General features: G+C 47.5%; 1 protein-coding gene across 1 annotated transcript in view; it reads right to left on the bottom strand.

Annotated features, from left to right (window-relative positions):
- Nucleotides 1-519: 519 nt before the first annotated feature.
- The window catches only part of sez6l (seizure related 6 homolog (mouse)-like), a gene marked incomplete at both ends in the record, with an annotated part of 41,792 nt that continues 30,847 nt past the window's right edge, over nt 520-11,464 (bottom strand). Inside the window, 13 exons of the mRNA XM_079235271.1 lie at nt 520-549; nt 832-937; nt 2,328-2,442; nt 2,694-2,729; nt 3,588-3,782; nt 4,543-4,734; nt 5,357-5,551; nt 8,616-8,812; nt 9,192-9,330; nt 9,633-9,827; nt 10,018-10,184; nt 10,725-10,896; nt 11,055-11,240. Coding sequence (XP_079091397.1) covers nt 520-549; nt 832-937; nt 2,328-2,442; nt 2,694-2,729; nt 3,588-3,782; nt 4,543-4,734; nt 5,357-5,551; nt 8,616-8,812; nt 9,192-9,330; nt 9,633-9,827; nt 10,018-10,184; nt 10,725-10,896; nt 11,055-11,240 — 1,925 coding nt within the window. The remainder of the gene's footprint in view (nt 550-831; nt 938-2,327; nt 2,443-2,693; nt 2,730-3,587; nt 3,783-4,542; nt 4,735-5,356; nt 5,552-8,615; nt 8,813-9,191; nt 9,331-9,632; nt 9,828-10,017; nt 10,185-10,724; nt 10,897-11,054; nt 11,241-11,464) is intronic.

The raw sequence follows: 11,464 nt of genomic DNA, 5'->3' as shown, positions 1-11,464 counted from the left end.
TTTCTGTTCCAGGATTTGTCTCATATTCAACAAAAATACTGTAAAAGTACTTCAGTCCTCCTTCCCTCCTCCTCTTCCTTCCTCCTTCTCTCCTCCTCTTCCTCCTCTCTCTTCTTCCTTTCCTCTTCTCCCCCACTTCACTCCTTTTTCAAACTCAGCATCTCTTTCCTCATCGTGTTTCCATGGTCTTCGATGATCTTTGGGCCTCCGTCTCCTATCATCATCTTCCTCATCCTCCTCCTCCTTCTGACTCTATCTACCTCCCTGTTTTCCTCTATTGTTTCCCATCAAGCAAAATAAGGGGAGGAGGAGGAGGAGGAGGAGGAGGAGGAGGAGGACGACAGGATCAATGTGGTCACATCTCGTTGGCAGACGGGGCCGGACATCATCTATCTGTATTTACACGCCTCCTCCGAGGGGACGGAGAAGGAGGGAGGAGGCGAGGAGGCAGGAGGCGAGGAGGCGAGGAGGGAGGAGGCGAGGAGGCGAAGAGGGAGGAGTCAGGACGGCGTCGGTGTCTCATATCGATACTTCATATTCTCGAGTGTCCTGTAAACAACGGAGAGAAAAAGAGAAGATTACCGACTGCGATGCTTCTGTCGGTTGACCCTTGACCCCGAAGAAGTGGTGTCTTTTAAATCTAAGTCGAAAGTTACTTTTGTTTTCCTCATTTTATGAAATATTGGGTTGCTCAGAGGATCTTTGTCTCGGTCATGACTGACGGTGTCGTGTCATCCTTCATGAATCTTTAACGCAACCATTCTCATCCTCTTCCTCTTCAAATAGTCCTGCTTATTAACGATGAAGACGAGGAGGACGAAGGAGACTCACCCCTCCGGTCTCATAGAGCGGGTTGTCGAACTCCGTCTCCACGGTGATCTGTCGGTACGGGTGAGGGTAGATGAGAGGAAGCCTCAAGTTGGAGTGATACCGGCACCTAAAACACCAGGAGAGGTCAGAGGTCAGGGGAAGGTCATACTCGCCTGTATATAAATATATATATATATAAATATATATATATATATATATATATATATATATATATATATATATATATATATATATATATACAATTATATATATATAAATAAATAATATATATATATATATATATATATATATACATATATATCAATATATCTACAGTGTATATATATACATAAATATATATATATATATATATATATGTATATATATATATATACATATATATACATAAATGTATATAAATACATATATATATGCATATATATATATATATATATATATGTATATATAAATATATAAAAAAATACATATATAAATTTGTATAACAAAGTAAAAGTCCAACATTCAGTATTGTTGATGGCTTACAGGCCTTGTGACCTCATGGACATGACCTCCTACATGACCTCATGGACATGACCTTGTGAACATGACCTCCTACATGACCTTGTGAACATGACCTCCTACATGACCTTGTGGACATGACCTCCTACATGACCTCATGGACATGACCTTGTGAACATGACCTCCTACATGACCTTGTGAACATGACCTCCTACATGACCTCATGGACATGACCTCATGGACAAAACCATGTGGACATGACCCCCTACATGACCTCATGGACATGACCTCATGGACATGACCTCATGGACATGACCTCATGGACATGACCTCCTACATGACCTTGTGACGTGACCTTATGACGTGACCTTGTGGACGTGACCTCCTACATGACATCATGGACATAACCTTGTGGACATGACCTCCTACATGACCTCCTACATGACCTCATGGATATGACCTCCTACATGACCTTGTGACATGATCTTATGACGTGACCTCATGGACATGAACTCCCACATGACCTCCTACATGACCTTGTGGACATGACCTCCTACACGACCTCATGGATATGACCTCCTATATGACCTTGTGACATAGCCTTTTGACGTGACCTCATGGACATGAACTCCCACATGACCTCCTACATGACCTTGTGGACATGACCTCATGGACATGACCTCATGGATATGACCTCATGGACATGACCTTCTACATGACCTCCTACATGACCGTGTGGACGTGACCTTGTGATGTAACCTTGTGGACGTGACCTCCTACATGACCTCCTACACGACCTCATGGATATGACCTCCTACATGACCTTGTGACATGACCTTATGACGTGACCTCATGGACATGAACTCCCACATGACCTCCTACACGACCTCATGGATATGACCTCATGGACATGACCTCATGGACATGACCTCCTACATGACCTCCTACATGACCTTGTGACGTGACCTTGTGACGTGACCTTGTGGACGTGACCTCACCGCGTGACGTAGACGTAAGCCCCTCCCAGCAGCACGGTCAGCAAGAGGACGAGGAGGAAAATGGCCAGCGCGATGTTCCCTCCGTCCAGCGTGGAGCCGGCAGTCGCCTCTGCAACTGAGAGACGGCGTTCACGTAAAACAACACGGTGAACAACGGCAGAGAAGCAATAACAGCTCTAGGAGGCCGACGGGGATGCTGAAGCAAACGCAGGCGAGAGCTCCGGGTAAACAAGCACAAACAGCTGAATGGACAAACACACGGTGAAGGAACTCGGCAGGCAGATGTTTGCAGATGCAAGCGGCTTTATTGTTGCTTTTTCTTTGTGTGTGTTTGGTCTTTTCAGCCGACCGACGGATACGACTCACCTTCCAAAGCATGGTTGATAAAGCAGTCTTGGTTGGCTGCAAGACATCATTCTGTCAGTCAGTGCATGTGGGAATTGACATCAAACATCCTGTAGAGTTTGGATTGGTAACAAGGCAGCTTTGAAATGACCGCTGGCTGATCCCTGAACGGTTACTACGTCTGTGTAGGGTTCCACATGTGCTCGAGGTCCTGCTTTTACCAGGTTTATGAGGACCTAGAGGTTTATGAGGACCTAAACCTCCGGTTCTGTCGAGTGGAACAATTCAGAAGTGTCTTAAAAGCTGCATTCTCTCTAGTGTCCACCAGGGGGAAACTCCTCTGGTTGTATAGAAGTACATGCTTCATGTGTCGCCCCCTGGTGGTGAAGCATATGAAGCATAGACTTCATGAAGCATAGACTTCTATACAACCAGAGGAGTCGCCCCCTGGTGGTCAGGAGAGAGAATGCAGCTTTAACACATGAAGCATAGACTTCTATACAACCAGAGGAGTTGCCCCCTGGTGGTCAAGAGGACTTAATTCGGCAGAACCGGAGGTAGCTGCCTGATTCAATGTTCCCTGGAGGCCACCGTAGTTCTCTGACACTGAGGAGCAAACGGAGGAATATTCAGTTGGTTGCATTCTGCAGCCTCACCACTAGATGGCACTAGAAACAGGTTTACGGTGGATAAGCTACGATTGGACGGTCGCGGTCTGGTAACTAGGGTTTAGCTAACGGTCATTAGCATGCAGGGGCGCCATGATCAATCTGTATCAACAAGCATGGGGGCAAAACAAAGTCTTTGAGGAACATTGTTGTTCGTGCAAATCCAAAAGGTATCGAGGAGAAGGGAGCGTTTCATTCCACCTTTGCATCTAAATAAAAACCATAAATACATATATAGTAACCTCACCCCTGCAGAGTGGGAGTGGGCCGCTCCAAAAGGACGGGTTCCCGAGGATGCACTTAATCGCAACCTCTCCAATGAGCTCGTAGCCTTGGTAACAGACGAAGGTGAGCGACTCGGCGGGCAGGTACAGCCTCTTGGACAGGATCTGGTACCCGTTGTCCGGGAGGCCGGGGTTCTCACAGGAGACAGAGTCCTCCGCTGGAAGAAGGAAGAAGAAGAAGAAGAAGAAGAAGAAGAAGAAGAAGAAGAAGAAGAAGAAGAAGAAGAAGGAGAAGAAGAAGAAGAAGAAGAAGAAGAAGAAGAAGAAGAAGAAGAAGAAGAAGAAGAAGAAGAAGAAGAAGAAGAAGAAGAAGAAGAAGAAGAAGAAGAAGAAGCTTTTAGATCCTGTTGTTTTTTTATTTATTTTTCTTCGTCAGACTCGACAGGCTGTGACTCATGGTTAATCTCCGCCCCCTCATCCAGGTGGCTGCGAGCTGATTGGTACGGCACATTAGCATTGCATTTACATATCAAACACTTCACGCAAACATTAATACCCCTGAAAACACACACACACACGCACACACACACACACACACAGATGAAGCATCATCTCTGGCATGTGGAGACGCTGTGATCTGTGTCAGCAGAGGAGAGAGAGAGAGAGAGAGAGAGAGAGAGAGAGAGAGAGAGAGAGAGAGAGAGAGAGAGAGAGAGAGAGAGAGAGAGAGCCAGATATCACACAAACCCACTCATGTTAGATCTGGCGGCCGCGGGGAAGGAGAGCTTCTCATCTCCCGTTAAATGTGCATCTGATGAAATGCTTTCTGAAATCACCGGTAAACCACGACCTCTTTTCAGCCGCTGATGAAATGAAGACTTTTTGTATTTTGTGCTCCTCTCCTGGGAGGTAAAAGCAGCTAAACCCCCCTATGTTTGTGTGACATCTTCTTCCTTCCCTTCCCTGCAAGGTACTCACACACACAGTGGGGCAGGCGAGCCGTCCACACCGGGGTCCCCGGCTCGCGGCCGTAGCAGGAGATGGTGGCGCCGCCCTGCAGGATGAAGCCGGGGTTGCACATGTACTGGATGGTCGTCCCCACCAGGAGTTTGGGGTCGGACAGAGACCGGGTGGAGTGCTCCACGTGGCCCGGGTCTGAGCAGTACATGACTGAGGAGGAGAGGAACGGGTGGAGAAAACATCCAGACCACAGGATGTTATTGCATTGTTACCCAGAGTGCATTATTTTAAAAATACAAGAAGAAACATGACAAAGATCCAGTTAAATGTCCAACAGATGTTGTCGTCATCATGCATCATATACTTTATAATGAACACTTAAAATCAACGTGTTCAAGAGCATTTATGCTTTTGTTCCTTTACAGTTTCTCTGTGAACTTCACAATATACCAAATATGTATTAATAAGAAAAGGAAACTCCTCCTTGATATCACCAATACTAGCTGTAGAGATAATGCTTTGACTTCTATACAACCAGAGGAGTCGCCCCCTGGTGGTCAGGAGAGAGAATGCAGCTTTAACACATGAAGCATAGACTTCTATACAACCAGAGGAGTCACCCCCTGGTGGTCACTAGAGAGAATGCAGCTTTAACACATGAAGCAGATACTTCTATACAACCAGAGGAGTCACCCCCTGGTGGTCACTAGAGAGAATGCAGCTTTAACACATGAAGCAGAGACTTCTATACAACCAGAGGAGTCCCAGCTACACAACAACAGCATGCGGTCGCTCTCACGGACTCAGGTGAACAAATAAAAGTGTAACTGACTCTTTTCACAGAACGGCGGCTGGGAGCTCCAGGTGAGGTCCAGCTGACAGGTGAGGGTCTCCCGGCCCACCAGGTCGTACCCGGGGTCGCACTGGTAGGTGATTCGCGCCCCGCGCACCAGCGCGATGTGGGACGTGGTCTTCCAGCCGTTCTGGATCTCGGGCAGGTCTGGACAGGAGTCGTTTCGGGACACCTCTGAGAAAAACAAATACAAAATACTTGTTAAAAAAATAATAAGAAGAAGGAACTTTAACGCTCACGTTTCATTTCATTGGCCGAAACGTTTTATCTTTCTGAATGAGAGCCGAGGAGGAATGTTTTCCTCTGAGTCATCTTGGAGCTTCATCGCTCTCTTCATCGCTCTCTTCATCGCTCTCTTCATTGCCTCTTCATCGCTCTCTTCATTGCCTCTTCATCGCTCTCTTCATCGCCTCTTCATCGCCTCTTCATCGCCTCTTCATCGTTCTCTTCATCGCTCTCTTCATCGCCTCTTCATCGCTCTCTTCATCGCCTCTTCATCGCCTCTTCATCGCCTCTTCATCGTTCTCTTCATCGCTCTCTTCATCGTTCTCTTCATCGCTCTTCATCGCTCTCTTCATCGCTCTCTTCATCGCCTCTTCATCGCCTCCTCATCGCTCTTCATCGCTCTTCATCGTTCTCTTCATCGTTCTCTTCATCGCCTCTTCATCGCCTCTTCATCGCCTCTTCATTGCCTCTTCATCGCTCTCTTCATCGCTCTCTTCATCGCTCTCTTCATCGTTCTCTTCATCGTTCTCTTCATCGCTCTCTTCATCGCCTCTTCATCGCCTCTTCATCGCTCTCTTCATCGCTCTCTTCATCGTTCTCTTCATCGTTCTCTTCATCGTTCTCTTCATCGCTCTCTTTATCGTTCTCTTCATCGCCTCCTCATCGCTCTTCATCGCTCTCTTCATCGCTCTCTTCATCGCTCTCTTCATCGCTCTCTTCATCGCTCTCTTCATCGTTCTCTTCATCGTTCTCTTCATCGCTCTCTTCATCGCCTCTTCATCGCCTCTTCATCGCTCTCTTCATCGCTCTCTTCATCGTTCTCTTCATCGCTCTCTTCATCGCTCTCTTCATCGCCTCTTCATCGTTCTCTTCATCGCTCTCTTCATTGCCTCTTCATCGTTCTCTTCATCGCTCTCTTCATCGCCTCCTCATCGCTCTTCATCGCTCTTCATCGCTCTCTTCATCGCCTCTTCATCGCTCTCTTCATCGTTCTCTTCATCGCTCTCTTCATCGTCCTCTTCATCGTTCTCAACATCTTTTCCAGTCAAATATTCTTCTGATCTTTGATTTTTTCCCGCCATCTTAAAACCAGTGGAGCTTCTTCTCCCAGTTGAATACGATGAAAACCCGAAGCTCTGCCTTCAGATCCATCAATGAGTCGGCATAAGGAACGAGGTTCAGCTTTTCACTTTGTAGCTTCAAGGATCAGAACATTATGTTGGAGAAGAAGCAAATACAAGAGACAACGTCCGCTATGGAGAGTAAGTCTGTTGTTTATGTGTATAAGAGGTGGCTGTAGAGCCGTGACCTCATTGATTTGCCTGTTTTGAAGCCTCCTGTCGCCATCTTGGTTTTCCTTTGCAACCAGAAGTGACGTGAGAGGTTTGAGTCCAACGCTGAATACGTGATTTTTAGACCAAAAGTGTAACATTTCACTTTCATGAAGTGAAAACACACAAGAGGGTTGTGAGGAAGCCGTGGTTGTGTCTGTCAATCACCGTGTAGCCCCGCGAGCCCCCTGGTGGACACTAGGGATAATGCAGCTTTAAGACATGAGGCATATGTTTTTATAATTTTCTCATACTTTAATGATCCTGATTTTGCTGTCAAAGGGAAACTCCAGGTGTTGGAGGTGTGAGGGAGCGTGAAGTCTTTAGTGTCTCCAGAGGGAGTCGGATAAATGTCTTCAAGGGATGTCACGAAACAATGAAAACAAATCCGGAGGAACCGTTGCATTCTGGGTAATGTAGATATATAGATAATGTTTTCTTCTTTAAACTGTCGTGAGTCTGAGAATGCTGCAGGCGGGAAAAGCTAAACTGGTGAAGAAGAGATTTGTTTTGAAGGAATCTTAACGAGTTTATCTTTTTTAAGGATTGAAAAAATTAAACTTGTGTGCATTAATTACCCGCCAAGAATCAATTAGTGCCGTTAAATCAGCTGCAGACGGTTTGTGTTTCTCTCCTCTTTCATGCATGTGTTGCTGCTCCGTGGATTCCAACGTCTCGAGTGGAAAACCGGCCCGAACAAAAAAAAAGAGCAGAAGCTCCTCGCATGCCAAGAAGAAGATACTGAACATTCATATTATTTATGCTGTTTTAAGAGGGACAGAAATAAGTCGCCTCCTACTGGTACTCCTAGTGTGTGTGTGTGTGTGTGTGTGTGTGTGTGTGTCTTTCTGATGATGGATCGGCAGCGTACAGCATTGCGTTACACTGTACATTATAATCGGCCTTCAGGGATTTGTAAATTGAGGTTCTTGGATCAATTATTCATCGTATTGACTCGAGCTTGAACGTGTGTGAGGAGGCAATTTATTACGAGAGCGAAAACACATATACACTCACACACACACACACACTCACGCACACACACGCAATCAGAGAGAGAGCGAGACATGCTCTCCACTCGATCGCCCCTCGGAGGGCGTGTGCGGCGTCATGAAGGAAGACGAGTGAAGTGAGCTTTTTTCACCGCGTGTGAACTGTGAGGCGCTGGAGGCAAACGGGACGCGATCCAATGAGGGCAGAGTGAGGGGGGGGGGGGGGTGGGGGGGGGTGGAGGGGGGGGTTAATGAAGAAGATGTAATGAAGAAGAATTAAGGGATGAAGATGCTGCGTTATTCTGTATTTTTTATTTTTTTCAACAAATCACATCCACTCTGTACTTTTCACTGTACTACACCTCAGAGGTACATATTGTACTTTTTTTTTTTTTTTTTACTGTACTTCAATAATTGTTATATACTGTATATGTGTGTTTCTAAGACTATATGTCTTCAGGAACCAATGGCTGTTAAACAGCAGCCGTAGGTACAGAATCCACGGCCCGCCACTGGTCTTTTTATGAGATTAGTAGACGATACGAAACTAGTAGAACAACGGCAGCATGATCCTCTCATTCATAACCCGTCTGTATATAACTTGTGCTTCCTGAAGGCTATATATATTGTTGTAGTATATATATATATATACAACTACCCATGTAGTTGTATATATCTCGTGTGTCTCACCCATGTAGTTGACGATGAAGCCCTCCCCCTTGCCGAAGACGAGCCCGGCCGGGTCGGAGTGGAAGGTCACGGTGAGGTCGGGCGTGCTGGACGAGAGCTTGAAGGGGCTGCTTCCTCCCACGTAGCGGCCCAGGATGCGGGTCGTGACCTCGTCGCCGTCGGTGATGGTCAGCATGTCGCTGTCGCTGATGTTCAGCCTGCGGGAGAGAAGTGCATCATCAGCTGGTGATGATGATGATGATGATGACTCACGGCCGACATTGTGGGAGAGACCATGTGACCTCAGAGGCTAAACGCTGCTTTCTTCCACAGGCTGTGGAGTGTTTAACCCACAGGCGGGTTTGTTGCCTCCAGACGGTCGCTTCACACCATTATGTCTGCAGGTTGTTGGTTCTTTTGGGTAAATATGATGCATCATAAATCTACTAAAGACTGAAGTATGCATTAGAACCAGTGCTATAGATATCTAGATAGATAGATAGATAGATAGATAGATAGATAGATAGATAGATAGATAGATAGATAGATAGATAGATAGATAGATAGATAGATAGATGTGTGTGTGTGTGTCCTCACAGCTGGACGTCCAGCAGCACCCTCTTGTCCTCCCCCACATGGATCCTCCAGCTGCAGTCCTCCCCCTCCCCGTACCACTCGGGCCAGTTGGGCGACAGGATGACTCCAGCGGGGCCCGTCAGCTCGCCTCCACACTGAGCTGCAGATAAAGATACAATGTTACTGCACTCCATCTGGAACACAATATATATATATATATATATATATATATATATATATATAGATATAGATATATATCTATATATAGATATATAGATATATACAAACAAATAAATATATATCAAATTAAATGAAGAAGAAACCCTGACACAAACTCAAGTAATAACTCTAATAAACAACACAATTTAAATCTTAAAAAGGCATATATATCATAATATTGTATTACATTTATTGATGCATTGCTAAAGGTTTATATATAGTAATACAGTACTTAATACGTACCTTTGCACAGCGGCTCCGTGTCGTTCCAGTACGGGTCCCTGGCGCTGACGCACTCGATGACGGGCGGGCCTTGCTCCAGCGCGTGACCCAGGTCGCAGGTGAACTGGATCACGGCCCCGACGCCGTACAGCGGGTCGGAGGTCGTGAAGTTCCCGTTCTGCAGGTACGGCTCGTAGCAGTGGCCGCGCTCGAAGGCTGAGTGGAAAACAGGTTTATTAAATATTAAATATTAAAACTATGAAAGCTGGTTCCTTCTTCTCGTCCCTCCAGAGACCGAGAGCTTCAGCTCCGCTTCCTACCGATCCCGCCTGACCCTCCGGAGCCGTGCTGACGTGATCCCTCTGATTATAGAAATATTAAAAATATTCTTATGATATCTCGGTACCTTCGTAGCGGATGTTGAAGCCCGTGTTTTGGTCGGGCCGGTCGGTGATGAACTGGATCCTCACGGCCGGGCCCTCGCTGATCACGCCCTCGAAGGGAATCTGGCCCCCCCGACCCGAGTCGAACAAAACCACGGAGCCGGCGTCCAGCCCGCTCCACAGCACCAGCCTGCAGGCACGGAGACACGGTGAGGCCCTGGGGCCCGCTTCTAGAGCCCTATGGGGCCCGCTTCTAGAGCCCAATGGAGTCTGCTTCTAGAGCCCAATGGAGTCTGCTTCTAGAGCCCAATGGGGCCCGCTTCTAGAGCCCAATGGAGCCTGCTTCTAGAGCCCAATGGGGCCCGCTTCTAGAGCCCTGTGGGGCCCGCTTCTAGAGCCCAATGGGGCCCGCTTCTAGAGCCCTGCGGGGCCTGCTTCTAGAGCCCAATGGGGCCCGCTTCTAGAGCCCTGTGGGGCCCGCTTCTAGAGCCCCACGGGGCCTGCTTCTAGAGCCCTGCGGGGCCCGGTTCTAAGGGCAATGGGGCCCGGTTCTAGAGCCCCGCGTGGCCCGGTACTAGAGGGCAATGGGGCCCGCTTCTAGAGCCCAATGGGGCCCGGTTCTAGAGCCCAATGGGGCCCACTTCTAGAGCCCCGCGGGGCCCGCTGATTAAAATTAAAATAAAAAAATGAACAAATCCAATAAAGGCCTGAAGCGGTTACGCCCTCCTACCGGTCAGTGGCTCCCAGGGACAGTCTCTCCAGGTGCAGGTGCAGCCTCTGATCCTTGGGGGCCTCCAGGGACCAGGAGCAGGACCGGTCCTGGGTGGCGTTGGGCCCGTGGTGGGCCGAGGGCGACAGCACCCGGCCCACGGTGGCGTTCTTCACCGAGCCGCCGCAAAGAGCTGCAGAGCAGGACGTCACTTTTACTCATATAAAGGCGCAATGAAGACGTGTTTATGAACAGAATATTATTATATATTGTATATATGTTCTTTATATATAAAGCCTCCTCTCCTTACAGAGGAGAGCCAATAGAAAGCTCCTCTCCAGCAGCACTCACCTCTGCAGGCCGGCACCTTGCCGCTCCACACCGGCAGGGAGGCGTTGCGGCAGGTGAGCAGCGGCGCCCCCTGCAGGTGGAACCCCATGTGGCAGTGGAAGCGGGCCGTGCCTCCAGGCAGCAGGTCCAGCACAGACACCTCCCCGAAGTGAGGCCTCTTGGGCAGCGAGCAGCTCAGCCTGAAGACTGGAGAGAGGGGGCGGTGCTCATGACAATAAGCACTTCCCTTCCCTTCACTTCACTTCCCATCACTAAACTTCACTAAACTTCACTTCACTTCCCTTTACTTCATTAAACTTCACTTCACTAAACTAAATATAAATATTTATAAAGATATAAGCATACATATTCATAATGATATAAGTATAAATATTCATAATGCTTTAAATATAGAGAAAACATTCTTACTT

The sequence above is a fragment of the Taurulus bubalis genome, assembly GCF_910589615.1.
Source record: "Taurulus bubalis genome assembly, chromosome: 19".
NCBI classification, from domain to species: domain Eukaryota; kingdom Metazoa; phylum Chordata; class Actinopteri; order Perciformes; family Cottidae; genus Taurulus; species Taurulus bubalis.
Note: the sequence above shows the minus strand (reverse complement) of the source record. Positions and strands in the feature narration are given on the sequence as shown.